This window comes from Mandrillus leucophaeus, unplaced genomic scaffold (assembly GCF_000951045.1).
Source record: "Mandrillus leucophaeus isolate KB7577 unplaced genomic scaffold, Mleu.le_1.0 Scaffold171, whole genome shotgun sequence".
Taxonomy (NCBI): domain Eukaryota; kingdom Metazoa; phylum Chordata; class Mammalia; order Primates; family Cercopithecidae; genus Mandrillus; species Mandrillus leucophaeus.
In genome coordinates, this window is record NW_012101710.1 from 2,391,664 (window position 1) to 2,411,138 (window position 19,475).

Here is a 19,475-nt window from a genome sequence, read left to right on the forward strand (position 1 = left end):
TTGTGAAGTAATGATAACTAGAGGCTTGGGTTATTGGCACCACGTGTGACTCTGCCCACCACTCTACCTGCCCCGTGGCGACCTCCACCGGCTTCCTTTGTATTCTGAGAATCCTGCCATGGTAGAAAGTTCCCACAGGTCTGTACTGTTATCTCAGTCTCCAGTGTATGCTCCAACTTCAGAATGTTTGCAACTCCTGCCCCTGTTTCCAAGTTAAGGAATTTGTGTCAGTGAGAATATATGCTTATTGGAATTAATCTGAATATATATTTTATGAAATAATTTCCTGTTTACATGCTTTACATATAATGCTCACAGAATATTTCTGTAAATTCCTGAATCAGAGGTGTAAGACATTGCAATTTAATAACTAATGGGTGGGAAGAAAAAAAATTCTCTAAATCCATCTCATCTTTCCTATAATTCTTTTTTTTTTTTTTTTTTTTTTGAGTTTTTCTCTTTCTGTCCCCCATGGAACAGAGCAGCGAAATCATTCCATTGCACTACAGCCTGGGTGAAAAGAGTGAAACTCCATCTAAAAAAAAAAAAAAAAAGTTGACTTTTTACTGATACACTTCATTTTCCAGTGAAATTTTCTGAATTTGTTGCTACCTCCTCCCTGCTCAGTTGTTTCTTTTCCAGTAGCTTTGCAAATGAGTGATGGCAAAATGTAGACTTCTTTCTGTGGTGCTTATGTACATCTGTTTTCTATTATTTTTTTTTTTTTTTGAAACAGGGTCTTGCTATGTTGCCCAGGCTAGAATATACTGCCATAATCATAGATAACTGCAGCCTTGACCTCCTGGGCTCAAGCAATCCTCCCCACTCAGCTGAGACTGGTGTGCCACCACCAAGGCACAGGTGTGCCACCACCAAGCCCAGCTGTTTTTAATTTTATTTTATTTTTTTGTAGAAGCAGGGTCTTGCTCTGTTGCCCAGGCTGGTCTCAGACTCCTGTGTTCAAGCAGTCCTCCCTCTTTGGCCTCCCAAAGGGTAGGCTCACAGTGTGAGCCACCGTCCTTGGCCATGTGCATCTCTCTTGGTGAGGTTATATTCCTAGGAGTTAAGACATTTCACGCCACAACAAGCAAACCAAGAGACAGACTCTGACTGCACATTTGAGAGCTTGTGAGTTTTCTGTGTTATGACAATCGATACCCATTTTGAGGTTTTCTAGTGTGGTTTAGTCTTTGGAACGCAATCAAATCCTCTCTTAATTCTTTTATTTTCTAGGGCTCAAGGGTTCTTGTTGATGCACGAGATAAGCTTGGCATTCCCTGGCAGTATTCTGAAAATGAGAAGCATGGGATGTTCCTGATGGCCTTCGAGAACAAGGCGGGGCTGCCTGTGGAGCCCGCCACCTTCCAACTGTACGTCCCGGCCCTGAGCGCACTCTGGAGGGATTCTGGCATCAGGGAGGCTTTCAGCCGGAGGAGCGAGTTTCAGCTGGTGAGTGAATAAACCTTTCTGGGCACCTGATAGTGTGTTTTTTACACAACTGTTTTGGACCGTTAGTTGAATTTCCTTAAAAACTGTATAACAGTCCAAGGAAGCTCTCAATCATCGTAAGTTGTAATGATCAACAACCAAAACACAGGACGGAGGCAGATGCTACATAAAAGGCTCAAGAAGGAGGGAGCGAGAGCCACTCAGGCAAGATCAATAGCTTTCTTCTGGGAATACGGAGGGTTCTTAGAATCATCCGAATTGGCACAACCCAAGGAATTTCGGTTTTTTTAGAGATCTTGTTCATAGTGGGAAATATCCCCTCATAGCAGCTTCCCAGCTTTGGACATGTGGATGTGGGCAAATCACGAACGTTTTCAGATCAGCGCCTCAGAAGCAAATCCAACCCCACCCAGTTGTTCCCTTCAGGTTTGTTCCCTTCGTTTTAAGGTCTAAAAACTTCACAAAGCCCAGTTATTTAGACTCATTTAGGGTCTGAATCTGTAACCAGAAAATTTGGGGGCTTTTGCCTGTTTACCTTTTGTTTTTTTCCTACCTTTCAACATTAACCGTATATAAAATAAAACGTACATTTTTCTGATAACCAGCACAAATGTGCACAGCTGATATTAATACACACCCAGCGTATCCAGAAATGCCTCTGACTCTCACAGCCCTTTGCCCCCTGAGCACCCAGAGTCAAGTTGGAGTCATGAATCCTTTGCCCTTCTTATGATTTTGCCATAATATCCATTTATTATTTGTAAACACAACAGTCTTGACTTTTACTGATTCTTAAACTTCATATAAGTCGTTTCTTACTGTGTAGTACATATGCCTCTGTGACTTACCTTTTTCACTCTGCATATTGGAATTTCTTCACGCAAGGCACATAGCTGCAGTTCTTTCCTTTTTACTGCTGTCCGATGCTCCATTGTGAAAAGATACTAGGATCCATTCCTTCTTTCACTGAGGTACTTTTGAATTGTTTTTCATATTTTGCTCTTGGAAATGTCGTGTTTTTTTTTTTTTTGAGACGGAGTCTCACTCTGTCACCCAGGCTGGAGTGCAGTGGCGCCATCTCAGCTCACTGCAAGCTCCACCTCCAGATTCAAGTGATTCTCCCACCTCAGCCTCCCGAGTAGTGGGGACTATAGGCACCTGCCACCACACCGGCTAATTTTTGTGTTTTTTAGTAGAGATGGAGTTTCACCATGTTGGCCAGGCTGGTCTCGAACTCCTGGCCTCAAGTGATCCACCTGCCTTGGCCTCCCAAAGTGCTGGGATTTCAGGCATGAGCCACCACACCCCACCCTATTCATGTCTTTTACCCATCTTTTTCCTGCAGAGTAATTTTTATTTTTCTCATTTATCTGAAAGGTACTATATAGTCTGCTAATAGTCCCCTCAGTTCAGTTTCCTTATTCTTCCTCCCAGTCCCCCTAATGTTAATGTTTTACACAACCACAGTACAACTATTAAAACTAAGAAGTTGGCATCGGTATGAAAGTATCAGTTAACTGTAGACCTTGTCTGAATATGACCCATCTTTCCTCTAGCGCTCCTGTCTGCCGGTTCCTCTAGCGCTCCTGTCTGCCGGTTGCTCTAGCACACCTGTCTGCCGGTTCCTCTAGCGCTCCTGTCTGCTGGGTTCTGGCCTGGAGTCCCCCATTGTGTTTAGTCTTTGTGTCCCCTTGGTCTCCTGCAGTCCATGATAGCTTCTTGATCTTTCCTTGTCTTTCATGACCTTGACACGTCCAGAGCACTGGACAGGTGTTGTGTAGAATATTCCTGTTTGGGTTTGTGGTATTTTCTCGTCATTAGGATGAGGGGATGCATTTTTTGGCACAGAAACCGCAGGCGTGCCATTGAGCCCTGCTCAGATCATCTGATCAGGAAGTGTGTGATATTGTCCAGCAACTGGTGCTGCAAACCTGGGTCGCTTGGTTGAGGCACTGTTGGCCAGCTTTCTCCACTGGGAAGTCAGTATTTTCTCTGTGTTGTTAACGCATATCTTAGGGAGATACATTGAGACCCTGCAAATAGCCTGTTTCTCCTCAGGCTTTTGCCTATAACTGTTAATATCCTCCAGGGCATCTTAAGGATGACATTTTTACTAGCCCCTTTGCATCTGCACGTTCCTTCTCAAGTTAACTTTAACAGTTAAGGTAAAAGAACCAAGAGAAAGTGGAAGATGTAGTTACGGTAGAAAGGAAATTTTAATCTAAAGAGCAGGGATGTAAGAAACAATTGGGAAATACATGTCCATATCTCAGTGTGAAATTGAGGTTTACACCTTTTCCGCATAAACTCACACAGTCTGAGAAAGAAGATTCTCGTTCATTTAGAACTTGGATGGAAATTGAGGATTTTCCAAAGAAGGAAACAGAAGCATCGGGGCTGATCATATCGAGTGGGCCTTCTGTCTGGGATCCAGCATGGTGCAGCAGCTTTGACAGGCTTGTGTCTTTGCCCTGGTCATCGGTGCAGGGTGTCAGTGCTGGACGGAACCTCCCAATTTAGGAAGTCAAGCCCCCGTATTGTCACAATATGGAAATAAGCCCACAGCAGTTATGGTGTGCCTGAGGCCACATCATCTTGGTAATCACTGTGAGAAATTTGGGCCGGATTTCTCCCTTTCTTCACTCATTCGTTCATTTATTCTGCATTCATGGATCACCTACTGTGTGAGACATGGTGCTACATGCTGGGGATATTGCAGTGAAGAAGACCAAACACGAGCCTGTCCCCAGCGAGCGAGCTTTTAATCTAGACGTGCACTTGGCGGGTGATTAGGGTGAGGTGGCCACAGGTGGGTCAGTAGTCATCCCTTTGTTTTGATCTTATCTCCTGGCTTCAGACCACGAGACTTTGTGAAGATACAGAAAATATACTGTTGAAGCCAGTAATGCATTTGTAAAGGCTGTAATAACCAAACGCAGAGATGATGTGAAATTCTTGTTTATTGGTTGGTGGGTGCATGACTGTTTGTTATTCCTATGCTTTATACATTTGCACTTCTTTTTATTCTTCAAAAAAAATGATGGAGCATTTTATTAAAATAGCTAGATAGTAGGACCCTAATAGTTATTGTTGTCAAAATACACAATTACAGCAAAACTGAAAGACCGTACCCATCTGAACACTATTACCAGGGCTCCCTCCCCCACCCCTGCAGTAGACCCTTGTTTCTCTTCGAATCTCTTCCTGAGCGTCAAAGCTTTTCTAGGGTGATGCTTCATCGCCTTTTTTTTTTTTGCTTTTCTTTCTTCCCCAGCTGGCAGCACTTGACAGTCTCCTGTGAAGAGCTGCAGCTGCTTTGAGAATTGCTGTCGGCCAGGTACTAGGCGCCTCCCTGTACCCTTTGCTGTCTTGCTTTTTCTTGCCATTCCAGTCAGAGGTAGAAACAAAAAGAGGAGGAAAAAGGCTGTGTCTGGTGATTACCTTGTGACGGGCCTCTCTCCTCTGAGGAGCAGGGTGGGCCAGGGCAGGGGGTGGAAATCTTCGCTTTCCACAGAGGGGAGGCAGCCTGGCCGCCCTCCCCACTGGCCCCTTGCCGTGCATGGCCACTGCTGTCCGCTGCCGGTCACAGACAGCAGACGCCCCATGAGCATCACTCCTGTGGCTCAGTTGAAACGAAGATGATCTCGCCAGGTTAGACCTCATCTTCCAAAACACAGTTAAGTAAGACATAGCAGGATACTCAACAGAAAGGCTTTGGTCATCAGTATAACTAATACAAACATTATCTTCTTGTCTGTCCTCTTTTTTAATAAAATAAAATATAGCATTTTTAAATACAGCTTGCACATTAACTAATGTGCTTATACTATGTGGATGATATTGCCATGAATCGTCTACTTTTGAGTATACCATTTATTTCTTTACTTTTTTTTTTTTTAAGAGACAGTCTTGCTCTGTCTTCCAGGCTGGAGTGCAGTAGGGTGGTAATAGCTCACTGTAGCCTCAAACTCCTGGGCTCAGGTAAACCACCTGCCTCAGCCTCCTGAGTAGTTGGGATCACAGGCATGTGCCACCACACCTGGCTAATTTTTACTTTTTCATAGCATCAAGGTCTTACTATGTTGCCCAGGCTGGTCTCAAACTCCTGGGCTCTAGCATTCCTCCTGCCTTGGGCTCCGAACGTGCTGGGATTACAGGTGCATGCCACCAGGCCCAGCCTTGGTGTACCTTTGAATTTTAGGATCTAGTTAATTAGAATGGTATGACATAGATATATCAGTGTCTTTGGTGTGTGGCTCCTGACGTGAGTGTGACCTGGATTTGTATGTCATAGTCCTCCTTCCATGCCGTGGAGCATGTTCTTTCAGTGAATCCTTTCTGTGTGCCAGGCCCTGTGCTGAGGTCAGCTCTCATTTCCTCACATAGCCGGTAGGACAGACAGACATGCAAGCACATAATTGTTATAAATGTGGTAAGAAATATAATTGAGGCCAGACAAGGTGGTGCGTGCCTGTAGTTCCAGCTATTCAGTGGCTGAGGTAGGAGGCTCGCTTGAGCCCAGGAGTTCAAGGCTACAGTGAGCTGAGATCGCGCCACCGCACTGATTGCAGCCTGGGCAACAAAGCGAGACCCTGTCTAAAAAAATATATAATTGAAAAATAATCAGACTGTGTTAAGCATAAAGGAAAAAAGCAGACAATTCTATCTGGCAGGAAGAGGTCAGAGGTCTTTGGAGGAGACTTTTCTAAAGGCAGGTAGGATGACCCAGGAGACAGTGCAGAGTGAGGTGGCAGAGGGAGCAGACAGAGGCAGGGACTGGGAAAGTGGCCGGCAGGGCAGAAGGTTGCTGAGCCATGGGCTGCCCTGCAGAGTCGAGCAGGCTTTAGCCAAGAAGAGTGTGCATACATGTGGATGCAAGCACAGAAATCCCAGCTCAAACTGGCTTAACCAAAGGCGCTTTGTGAGCCAAAAACTGACACAGGCGGGAGCTTTATGTGCAGTGTGAGCTATTTCTCTGCCCTTTCCTGGGCTTTCCTGGGCTTCTCTGTGCTGGTTCGTTTTTGGCCTGGCTTCCTCTATGGCTGCAAAATGATGGCAGCAGAATGAGGCCTCACGTGAACAAATCACCACCAGGAGCAAGGAGGGGACCTGACACGTGGCCAGGGAGATGCTGTGCGTGGTCGGTTTAGGCATGGATGAGCTCTGCATCCCTGTCCTCACCACTGGAGAAGGAGGGGCCGCCTAACTGGAGCAGTGGTGGGATGCTGCCACCCAGTCTATGAGCTGTTCGGTGGGTGCACGCGGGTCTCAGAGGTCACAGCGTTCTCTGCAACCACATGTACCAAGCGGTTTGAACTCACTTATGGGCAGTGAGGCACCACTGAGGTGTCAGAGCAGTAAATCACAGATCTGAGTTGCTGTTTTTCCAGAAATCGCTGTGACTCATGTAAAAGATGCCTGAAGGGGTCCGGGAACGGTGGCTCACGCCTGTAATCCCAGCACTTTGGGAGGCCAAGGCAGATGGATCACTTGAGGTCAGTTCAAGACCACCCTGGCCAATATGGCAAAACCCCACTTCTACTAAAAATACAAAAATTAGCCATGCACGGTGGTGGGACGCCTGTAATCCCAGCTACTCTGGAGGCTGAGGCAGGAGAATCGCTTGAGCCCAGGGGTGGAGGTTGCAGTGAGCAGAGATTGCACCACTGCACTCCAGCCTGTGCAACACGTGTGTGCAACAAGACCCTGTCTCCAAAAAAAAGGAGGTGGGGAGGTGAGACAGGGCGAGGCCGGCTGAGCTCTCCCGGGCTCCATAGAGAGTCTGTGTGATCATAGCAGGGCAGCGGTGGTCTTGGTCCTTACCCTCATGTCCTGCTGTTCATCACCCCATCTGCTTGTTTCCTGGCTGCACAGCTCTTTGCTTCTTACCTAGTTAATAATAATCCTCACTGTCTACCTTTCCTCCAAACATGACCTGTGAGCAGGCCAGTGGCATCTCAAGGTACAGAATGGCCTGAATAAATGGAACTACTTACTGTTTTTCATAACTTACTCTTGAAATTGTGGCCAGTGAAATGTAGTAACCAAGTTGTGAATATAGGCTGTGTGTTTTCTTGCTCGGTCCAGAGCTCTCCCAGTGTCCAGGCGTGCGCTCCTTTTCTCAGCTGCGTTCCAGCCAGACTGAGGAGGGTGGGGAGGGAGAGCTCCCCTCTTCTTTTAGAGTGACTTCCTAGAAGTGCCGTCCAACACGTCCTCAGAAGTCTTCTGAACGAGAACACGGTCACCTGGCCACGCCACAGCGACAAGGCAGGCTGTGTAGTGTGGACTCAGCCAGCAAACTGTCCCCGGGAGGAGCTGTTGAGCAGCCTGGGGGATCCTGGATGGATCTGTGGGGCGGCCATGGGAGCAGCTTCTACATATTCTTGGCTCTCTGTTTTTGCTGGCATTTGTTTGTTTGTTTGTTTTTTTGGAGACGGTCTCGCCCTGTTGCCCAGGCTGGAGTGCAGTGGCACAATCTCAGCTGACTGTAACCTCTGCCTCCTGGGTTCAAGCTATTCTCCCTCAGCCTCCCCCGAGAAGCTGGGATTACAGGTGCCTGCCACCACACCCAGCTACTTTTCTGTATTTTTAGTAGAGATAGGGGTTTCGCTACATTGGCCATGCTCGTCTCGAACTCCTGACCTCAGGTGATCCTCCCGCCTTGACCTCCCAAAGCACTGGGATTCCAGGCGTGAGCCATGGTGCCCAGCCCTGGCATTTGTTTTCCCTCTGCCATGGTAACAGAGTTGAGAAGATGACCGCAAATCTGGACTACATTTTCTGCCTTCTTGTGGTTTAGCATAGCCATGGGACTGAGTGCTGGGCATTGCTCTAGGGGCGAAATGACACTTACCCCAGCCTCTCCCTTTTCCTGATGCCTGGCCATTGTCAAGAATCTGAGCGGTCAGCATGGACCCACAACAGAAGTGGCCTTCAGCTTGTCTTGTTTAAGCCTCTGTGTCTTGGCTTTAGCTCTTACCAATGTAGCTTCCCAGGGTGGTGGTTTCCGGAAAGCTCAGAAGACGGTGGGTCCCTGGGAGAAGGGAGAAGAGTTGTTGTAGCTGGAAGAATGGCAAGCGCAGAGGCCCCAAGGCAGGAGCAGGCTTGGTGCTCCAGAGTGCAGCAGGGAGGTGATGGGAGGTGGGCCAGAGCAGTGGGTGACAGGCGACAGTTCGTGGTGCCTGCGAAGGGGCCCCTGAGGGCTGCCGGAAGGACTTAGGAATTGGCCAGAGGCATGCTGTGGTTTGACTTACATTTGAATAGGATTTTGCTGGCGGCCATGTTGATAATAAAAGTGGGGGTCCCATGTAGGCTCTTAAAGTAATGTGGCTGACAGTGACAGAAGGCGGTGAGCTGTCCTCAGTTTCCAGACACCCTAGAACCAGGAGGGGTTCAGAGGCCACCTCACCTGTTGCTCACACGACTTCAGGATTCCTTGTGTGTCCGCCCTGAGGAAGAGCGAGCCCCAGGGTTGTTGTGTTCTGTCCGTGGATTTGGGGTGCTTGCTGGGGAGTCCATTGCTTGTCTTCGTGAGTACGCCCACGCTGCCTCTGTGTGTCTGGACCCTGCCTCTGGAGGGTAAAGCACACAGAGCTGAACCCCGTGCTCATGGTGTCACTCACAGTGACATCTGGTGTCTTCCTTGCCGGGGGCCTTGCTCTCTGCCAGGAGACATGTTTCAGACCCAGAGTCCCCAGTCTCCCCATGAAGGCCATCACCCCTCATTCCTTCAGGTCTCAAGATGGGCATGCTGGGTTGGGGATGCCCAGAGTTGCCATCTTGAGTGGGGCAGAGAGAGGTTATAGCAGCTCAGAGACACCCGCCCAGGGGACAGCATCAGTCCTGGTCTGTGCTGGTCAGGGACTAGCCAACCTCTCAAGCATTCAATTAGTGTTTAATTAGTAAAAACTAAATAAGCAAATCGCACCAGCCTCTACCAGGTATGTGAGAGGATTTTCCCCATACCCCAGCCATATGGCTTTAGACTTCTATATGCTTAGTCTTCCATAGACAGACAGACAGAGATATAATATGTTTATATATTTAGTTTTCTGTAAGTTTTGCCAGCTTGGTAAGTTGAACTTTTCATAATCATTGGTTCTTTTCATATGTTTATTGGCCATGTACATTTATTCTCTTGTTAATTGGCTGTTGACATTCTTTGCTGCTTTTTCTTCTTTGGGAATAATCATCTTTTGATTCGTACCAGTCTATCGCCAGGTGCCCGTTTTTTCCAACTCCCTTTTCTTTTTTGCAATTTTTCATTTTGAACTAATTACAGATTCACAGGAAGTTACACAGATAGTCCTTGTGGGTGTCACCTGGTGTCCCCCAATGGTGATATCTTACAGGATTATAGCACGGGATGAAAACCAGGAGACTGGCATTGGTGAGTGTGTGCATGTAGTTCCGTGTCACTTTATTATGTGTAACACCACAGTCGAAATACAGAACCATCTCCCACCACAGCCTCCCTCATGCTGCCCCTTTCCAGTATACCTTCTTTTTAAACGGAATCTTACTCTGTCGACCAGGCTGGAGTGCAGTGGTGTGATCTCAGCTCACTGCAACTTTCACCTCCTGGGTTCAAGTATTTCTCCCGCCTCAGCCTCCCTAGTAGCTGGGATTACAGGCATCCACCACCACACTTGGCTAATTTTTTTTTTTTTTTCGGTATTTTTAGTAGAGATGGGGTTTGGCCATGTTGGCCAGGCTGGTCTTAAACAGATCACCTGAACTCAGGTGATCCACCCACCTCAGCCTCCCAAAGTGCTGGGATTACAGGCATGAGCCATTGTACCTTTTTATCTCTGAGTAGTATTCCCTGGTATGGAGGTACCACAGCTTGTTTATCTGAAAAATATGTGTATATGTACACACAGGTGCAGGTACAATACACACACTTACACATGAGGACTGCATCATTTTTTACCTCATAGGATAAGTCAAAATGTCAGAAATAAGTGAATAATTTCTAGAGAAAATAGAGTTATTTCAGATATTAAACCGTCAGAATTTACTTTCTTAGTTTTGGTTTGGTGCTGTGTATATGTGTGACAGTTTTTAACCTTTCACACTAAATTAACTTTCATAGTGTGATTCAGAGCTTTCTTAACTGTTAAAGTCAGAAGGACCTGAGAAATTCCCTTACCAAATCCTATTTGAGATTGACACCATTTGAGGCCTGAGACTTGAAGAATTTGCCTGACATGACAAAGTTAATGAATGACCCAGACAGGCGTGAGAAGAATTTAGAGTAGCCTGGGTCGTCTGATGCTTATTTGGGTGCTGATCCCAGCTCTGGAGTGGGTGGGACACTTGCTTTTCCTCTGGGGTGGCTCTTGCCTGAGGATACAGAAGCAGGAAGCTGAGGTATTTGCTATTCTTGGATCCTGCACTGGTGAGAAACTTCAGTGTGTTTCTGCCTGTGATGTTGGCCTTTCCCCTTCATCTCATTAATCATGAAGAGTATTATATACTTATAAACCTCAACAAATCTACTCCTCTAGGGAAAAAAAATGAAGTGTTAAGTATTTGAACACGGATCCTTAAGCCAGTGCATAGTGGCCCAGGGTAAAAATGTGTGATGTAATGGAGTTAATAATGAAATACTTTGTGTGGCAGCAAGACCAGAAACCCTAAAGGAAAGCAATGATGTATTTGATTACATAAATGTTTTTAACATTTGTATGGCAGAAGTCAACATAAATTAAGAGTCAAATGACAAATTCGGGGAAAATTGCAACCTATAACGAAGGTGTTTTCTGTGTGATAAAGGCGTGAGAGCGCACTTGTGAATCAGTACACGAGGGATGCATCCCCAGGAGAAAGCGGAGGAAAGAAGGAAGAGGGTCATCATCCATGCCACTCATTGTGGAAACACAAAGTCATGCTGATATAGCTTTGTCAGCTTGGTTGGGAGTGATTTTAAAGAATAATGCTTTGGGCTGATTGAGTCTCAGGAAGTAGGTATTATCATACATAAAAGGTGGGAGTATACAGTGATGAAGTTCCACAGTTTGTGTCAAAACATAAAGTGTTATTCTGTTCTTTGACAGTAATTCATCGTCCCAGGAATTTATCCTAATACAGTAATTGTAAGATTTCCAGCTTGGCTGGGCATGGTGGCTGATACCTGTAATCCCAGCCCTTTGGTAGGTGAGGCAGGCATATTGCTTGAGTCCAGAATTCAAGACTAGCCTGGGCAATGGGGCAAAACCCCTTCTCTGCCAAAAATACAAAAAGATTATCCAGGTGTGGTGGTGTGTGCCTATAGTTCCAGCTACTTGGGAAGTTGAGGCGGGAGGATCCCATGAGCCTGGGAGGTTGAGGCTGCAGTGAGCCATGATCACACCACTGCACCTTAGCCTCAGTGATAAAGCAAGAAGACCCTCTCTTAAAATAATAAATGTTAAATTTTAAATAAAATGAGATAAAAATAAAACAAGGTAAAATGATTTCCAGTTTCTAGTTATAGTGGACTAGTTGTCTAAAGACCTGCTGAAAGTAATTTAAAATGCTAGATAAAATGTTAAAAATAAATTTATTAGGCCAGGCGTGGTGGCTTACACCTGTAATCCCAGGACTTTGGGAGGCTGAGCAAGGTGGATCACTTGAGGTCAGGAGTTCAAGACCAGCCTGGCCAACATGGTGAAACCCTGTCTGTACTAAAAATACAAAAATTAGCTGGGTGTGGTGGCAGGTGCCTGTAATCCCACCTACTCGGGAAGCTGAGGCAAGAGAATCGCTTGAACCCAGGAAGCAGAGGTTGCAGTGGGCTGAGATTGCCCCACTGCACTCCAGCCTGGGGGACAGAGCAATACTTCATCTGAATGAATGAATGAATGAATGAATGAATGTGTTAAAGCCTCTAAGCACTGACAGGATTGTAAAGCACCACCAGACGAAACCCTATGAGAGCCTGGTGGGAGAAGCAGAGCCTGAGCTGCAGTTTCTGACAGATCTTTTGGGAGTCTCGAAGTGGGGGTGGAAACAGAGTTGAGGGATCTGATAGGAGACTGCCCTGTCATGAGTGGGAACCTCAGAGGGTGAGGATGAATGGAAAGGATACGCACAAAGAGGGGACAGCAGAGAGGCAGGGCAGGGAGAGGGAGGAGACAAACTAAATCCCACCCATAGGCCAGCTCCCCGGGAGACCTGTCACCCACATACCCAGCACCATGGCAGTCCAGGCAACCCCTATGCGATGGATCCAGTTTAAAGTGACGCCAAACAGATAACGTACCTAAGTGCCTGGTAGCACCATGTTTGAAGTGACGGTGGTTGGTAAATCATATCAAACACAGAGTTAAGAAACCCAGCGAATCCCAAGCAAGATTGAAAAAAAAAAAAAAAAAAAAAAAACAACACTGTAGACATGATAAAACTGCAGAAAACCAAACACAAAGAGGAAAATCTTAAAAGCAGCTACAGAAAAATGTAGACATGAACTTTCAAGGAGTGACAGTTTGACAGCTTTCCTCCTAAAAGCTACAGCAGGCGCCAGAAAGAGTGGAATGATATCTCGAGGTGGTATCTACAAGAGAGTTTAACTCTCAATCTAGAGTTTTGTAAAATCGAACGCAGAACAGAGACATTTTCAATCACAGAGAGTTGATGGGTAGCAAATCCTCCCAACAGGAATCATAGGAACTATACTTCAAACAGGAAGAAAGTGATTTCTGATGGAAGGTTTGAAACATAAGAAATAACATGAAGACTAACATCTCTTTTTACTTTTGGTGTCAAAGCTAAGAATTCATTGCCAAATCCATGGTCATTAAGATTTATACATACATTTTCTTTTTATGTTTAAGTTATTTTCTATTTAGGTTGTTGGTACATTTTGAGTTAATTTTTGTATATGGTTTGAGGTAGGGGTCCAAATCCATTTTTCTACATGTGGACAGTCAGTTGTTCTAGCACAATTTGTTAAATGTCTCTTCTTTCCCCATTTAATGGCATCCTTGTTGAAAATCAATTGGCCATAGATATTTGGGTTTATTTCTAGACTCCAAATTCTGTTCTCGCAATCTGTACATCTATGGTTATGCCAGGAACACACCACTTTGATTACTGTAGCTTTCTAGTAAGTTTTCAAAGTGGGAACTGTGAGTCTTCCAGCTTTGTTTTCTTTTCCTCATTGTGGTTTTGATTTGCATTCCCTTGAGGAGTAATGATGTCAAGTTGTTATTGATGAAAAATAAAATGGACTTGCTCTATCACAGAGATTAGCAGACTTTGGCCTGCAAGCTAAATTTCACGTAGCTTATTTTTGTATGCCCACCCATGAAATAAGAATGTTTTTTACATTTTTCAAGGCTTGAGAAAAAAGTATATAAAGTAAAGACAGCTACATGTCTTTAGACCCACAAAGCCTGAAATATTTACCATTTGGCCCTTTACCGGAAAAGTTTGCTAGCCCTTTCTCTAATTATCAGATATTAAGATTTACCTTTTTAAAAACTTCAATACAGTGGAGGTATTGGTGCAGAATTAGGTAAGTAGAGTGGTCAAACCACATGGAGAACAATGAAATTGGGCCCTACACACACACACACACACACACACACACACAATCAATTTCAAATGGATTAGAGACCAAATTTGAAAGGCAAAACCATATATCTAACGTGTGCGTGTGTGTGTGTGTATATATATACACATATATATGAGAGAATCTTCATGATCTTGATGTAGGAGAGAATTTCTTAAGGAACTAAAAGTACAAATCCAAGAGGAAAAGATTAATAATTTGATTCCCATCAAATTAAGAACTTCTGTATATCTAAAGATAGCACCAGCCGTAACAGTGAAGTTGTTTGCTGTCTGTAACCTACAAAGGTGTGAGTATCCAGAAATAGGCAATTCAGTATGGGTTACAGCTTTCAATAGGCACTTCTGAGAAGAAGAGATGATATTATGATATACTCACAAATTTGCAAAAATTAAAACGTGACAATTCCAAGAACTGGCAAGGATGTGGAATGACAGGAACTCTCATACACTGCAGTGCCGGTGGGAACGCAAGTTGGTTTCTCTAGTTTGGAAAACAGATGGGTATTATTTACTAAAGTTAAGATACATGTTTCCAGTGGCTCAGTAATCCCACTTCTAGGTATGAAAAGCCATGTATGTAAATGTTCATAGCGTTATATATAATTGGAAAACTCCAAATGTTCCTCAACAGTAAAATGGGTGAGTAAATTTTTTTATTTTTTAAATTTCTGAGCGCTGCAGTGAAAATGAGCAGAGGACAGCTCTCAGCAATAGGATGAATCTCACAAACATTGTGATGTTGGACCAAAGACATAAGACAGGAAAGAATACATGTAGTGTGTTTACATTCATACACAAGCACATATATAGTGTGATTACGTTGAGAATTCAACCACATTGTTGAAGAGTACATAGGCAGGAGATAAAACTACTGGAAAGGATACCAGCATCAAGACAGTGGTTGCTTCTAGAAGACAGAGTGAGTGTTTTGATAAGGGCACTTCTGAGGTGCTGGTTGCAGTCCATTTCTTGACCTTAGTGATTGCTGCTTTTTCAGTTAGTGCATGTATCTTTAATGCATTTTTCCTATATTGTGTTATAATTTACAATAATAATTTAACACGGAAAATAATCAGATCAATATGCAAGATTATTTGCAAGGATATTGATTGTGTTGCTTATAAAAACAAAAAGGAAACAACCTAATTATTCGCCAGTAGGGGTTGGTTGACTAAATTGGAATTCTGACCATGTGATCAAATATTATCCAGCAGTTAGAAAAGCTGAGAGAGAACTCTGTATATTGACATGGAAAGAAGTCCCTACGCATCAAGTGAAAAAGCGAGTTAAGTAGCAAAACACATATCCTGTTTCTGTTTAGAAAGGAAAACAGGCTTATATATATACACAAATGCATAAAAAACCAGTACCTGGTGTAAGTACATCCACTGAGCTACCTCAGTTGTTCTGTTTCTTTTTCTTATTTTTATATATGTTTATGAAAACATTCACTTTCTAAATTATTTTTATTTTTAATTGTGGCCAAAACTTGTATTATTGGCCAAGCATTCTGGCTCACTCCTGTAATCCCAGCACTTTGGGAGACTGAGGTGGGCGGATCACATGAGGCCAGGAGTTTGAGACTAGCCTGGCCAACACAGCAGAACCCCATCTCTACTAAAAATACAAAAATTATCCAGGCGTGGTGGTACATGTCTGTAAACCAGCCACTCAGGAGGCTGAAGCATGAGAATCACTTGAACCCGGGAGGCTGAGGTTGTAATAAGCCAAGATCACACCACTGCACGCCAACCTGGGTGACAGAGCAAGACTCTGTCTTAAAAAAAAATTAAAGGTTTTTAAAATGAAGTATTTTTATAATTAGAAAAGGCCATGAGAACAATTTTAGAGTGAATTATAAAAATTAATATCCACAGGAATTTTTCTTTTCTTTTCTTTTTTTGAGAGTCTCACCGTCTCCCAGGCTGGAGTGTAGTAGCATGATCATAGCTCACTGTAGCCTCGAACTCCCAGGTTCAAGCAATTCTCCTACCTTAGCCTCTCGAGTAACTAGAACTACAGGTGTGCACCACCACACCCAACTTATTTATGAGATAGGGTGTGACTCTGTCACCCAAGCTGCATTATAGTGGCGTGATCTTCTTTCACTGCAACCTCTGCGTCCTGGGCTCAAGCAATCCTTACCTCAGCCTCCTGCATAGCTGGGGGACTACAGGCATGCCACCACATCAGGCTTTATAATTTTTTGTAGAGAAACAGGATTTCGCCATGTTGCCCAGGCTGGGCTCAAACTCCTGGGCTCAAGTGATTCACCCACCTCGGCCTCCCAGAATGCTAGTATTACAGGCAGGAGCCACCACGCCTAGCCTCAGCTAATTTATTTTTATCTGTTGTAGAGATATTCTCACTGTGTTGCCCTGGCTGGTCTCGAACTCCTGGGCTGAAGCAGTCCTCCTGCCTTGGAATCCCATAAAGTTTATTATTCCTGAAAGAGACTTACAGTTGAAATAATTCTGGTTAAATATAACGTACCATTAATCTGAAAGTTTCAAAGGGTGGTGGTGTCAACCCTGTTCCCCATCCACTTTTACCAGATTTCAACAAATTTAATCAGCTTCCACAAGAACTGAGTAAAGTCCAGTGAATGAGAAGAGGCCTGGACTCTCACCATTTTTGCTACATATTATTGAAGCTTCAGTCCTTAGCTATCAAAGAAGGCGGTATTAATACCCTCCTTTTAGACTGACTCTGAGAATTGTGAAAACATTTAGCACCATGCTTAGCAAGTAGTATTTGTTTACCTACCTGGCTCCCTGATTTCGAATTTCTTTTGTACTCAGCAGTGGACTATGAGCTATATAGGAGGAACGATTTTCTTCCATTCGTCTCCCTGAGAGCCAGGGGTCTGAACTCCGGAAGTGTGGTCCTTGTATTATCCAACTTGTGGAGAGATGCTCAGAATTTAGCCTCCAACCCCATGTAAGTGGGGAGCTGTTGGTGTGTCATGGAAGAAATTAGACTTTAACTTGGGTAGTTTTGAATGAAAGATTAAATTGTCACAAGAGATAGGAAGGAGGTGGCACAGATGGGCTGATGCAATCCGTAAGTGGTGATTGGACATTCAGAAGCCAGCCTGCTCTTGTGAAAAAGCAAGGCCTGCCCTATTCTGAATGTTCTTAGGAGAGGTTTGGTGAGAATTTTGCATTTAAGGCCAAATGAAATAGTTGATTTATTAACTTGTTATGACTTTTTTCTTTTCTTTTTTTTTTTTTTTGAAAAAATTCTGGTGAAATGTTTTTTTCTTTGTGTATTCTCACTAAACTTTCTAGCAGACCAGTATTAACAATCGGACACGTGTATCCCAGTGAGTCTTTGGGAAAGCTTGGGCTAAGGCGGCATAGTGTAGCTCGTGTGTGAGCATTTATTTCCTCGGAGACATTCCTGTGATGTGAGTGCCGTTGTGATTTGCCATTTGGTAAATAAGAGAATGAAAGGCGCTCCTCTTCTGAAGTTGGAAGACATCTTTGCTGGGATCACCAGGGACACCTCAAAAGTTTTAGTTTATCTTTTTAAAATTTCCTTGCTTATAAGTTCAAGGTTTAGAAATAAATCTGCATTGTTATTTATGAGCCTTTCAGATCTGAGTGGGCAGATTCCCTGGGAGTAGTACTTTCATCATATTTTCTGTCTTAGCTGGGGCTGCCACAACAGTTCCACACAGTGTGTGGCTTGAAAACAGACATTTATTTTTCACAGTTCAGAGGCTGGGAACCCAAGATCAAGGTGCTGGCTGGTGGGGTTCCTGGTGAGGGCTCTCTTCCTGGCTTGCAGACAGCCGCCTTCCTGCTGCATCCTCACGTGGTGGAGAGAGAGAAGCTCCGATGTCTCTCCCTCTTCTTACAAGGGCACTAATCACATCATGCTCCCACCTATGACCTCTTCTAACCCTAATCTCCTCCCAAAGACCCCACCTCCAGATACCATCCCACTGGGGATTAGGGATAGGAATTTGGGGAGGCACAGCCATTCCATTCATAACAGTGTTGTGATATTGTAAAGTATACATTTGGTCTTTCTTTCCATTTCCAAACATATAGCATTGCCCTTTCAGGCATCTGGTATAATTGAACTAAGAGACAATATCATCTCTTGTTCTGAAGCTTCTTTCAAGGTATGAATATACCATTGGATTTCTCTCATATGGCCCATTTATTCATTCTATTACCCTCTGCTACTAGTCCTCTTTCTCTTCACTTATACCCAAGTGTCCATGTTTGAAAGGAGCATTAGGTTCAGTCACTGTGCTGGTCTGGATTGCAGACAGCAATATAACCTAGCCAGTGTCTCCCCTCAGTCCACTCCCATTCAGATAGGGTAGGGCTACACAGGTACAGGACTAAGGAGCTGTATTTACCACCAGGAAGTACAGCTGCAGTCACTGTGAACCCCAGTTTTCCCAGATGGGTTAAAGGCACAACCCATCCCCATCAGGTCCTTGGAAAATTCCAGTATAAGGTTTATTATTTTATTACTGAGAGCGTCTCTGTCACCCAGGCTGAAGCACAGTTGCGTGATCACGGCTCACTGCAGGCTTGAACTTTTAGGTTCAAGTGATCCTCCCACCTCAGCCTCCCAAAGTCCTGGGATTACAGGCATGAGCCACCTCTCCTGGCCCCGACATAAGGTTTAAAAACAGCACAGTTTATTGTTTGGGAACCACCTCTGCTTCCAGCACTGGGGTTGCAAGACCTGGCCCTAGGACCACTGCACCAAGTGGGAGCAGGGTGGCCAAGCTGAGGTGATGCGAGAAAGGAAGAAAAATGTATAATCCTTATGCCAGCCTGCTCCCCTCTCAGCAAGACTTGTGTAGTCACACCAGTCTTCTCCCCAGCCCCTGTTTCCCTGATGCACAGAACAGGAACATCGAGTGGGAGCGTCCTTTAGCCACAGTCATGTTGAATGTGGGCCAGCCCTTCATGCTTTTGTCGCCCCTGTCTTAGCCAGGGTTTTAATCGCCCGTTTCGCTGCTCTGTCAGACTCACTCCGAGGAGGACGCCTCTCTGCCCGTTGTTGGACACCGTGGGGTGCACACCCCTGGTCTGAGGAAATGACAGTCGGTGTCCAGATCCGGGCAGTATCATCTGTTCTGTTCTTTCTATAGCACTCTGAGCACTGGCCTCTTCCACCAGGCCAGCAAAGCCCAGTCCAGAGTCAGTGTTCACTCTGGTTAAGACCCATTTGTTGGCTGGGTGCAGTGGCTCATGTCTGTAATCCCAGCACTTTGGGAGGCTGAGATGGGAGGATCACTTGAGCCTAGGAGTTAGAGACCAGCCTGAGCAAGGATCACTGAAGCCCAGGAGGTTGAGGCTGCAACAAGCGGTCCAACCTGGATGACAGAGTGAAATCCAGTCTCTGAAAAAATGAAAACCCATTGTTAGCCCCCGGGGCTATACTTGCCAGCTGTGTCCAGGACCTTCCCACCAGGGGAGCTGCCCCGTAGCCACTGG

At 44.9% G+C, this 19,475-nt stretch overlaps 1 protein-coding gene across 1 annotated transcript in view; it reads left to right on the forward strand.

Annotated features, from left to right (window-relative positions):
• GNA12 (guanine nucleotide binding protein (G protein) alpha 12) overlaps positions 1 to 19,475 on the forward strand; it is an 82,221-nt gene that overhangs the window by 16,029 nt on the left and 46,717 nt on the right. The window contains exon 2 of the mRNA XM_011976921.1: positions 1,234 to 1,449. Coding sequence (XP_011832311.1) covers positions 1,309 to 1,449 — 141 coding nt within the window. The 5' untranslated portion in view covers positions 1,234 to 1,308. The remainder of the gene's footprint in view (positions 1 to 1,233; positions 1,450 to 19,475) is intronic.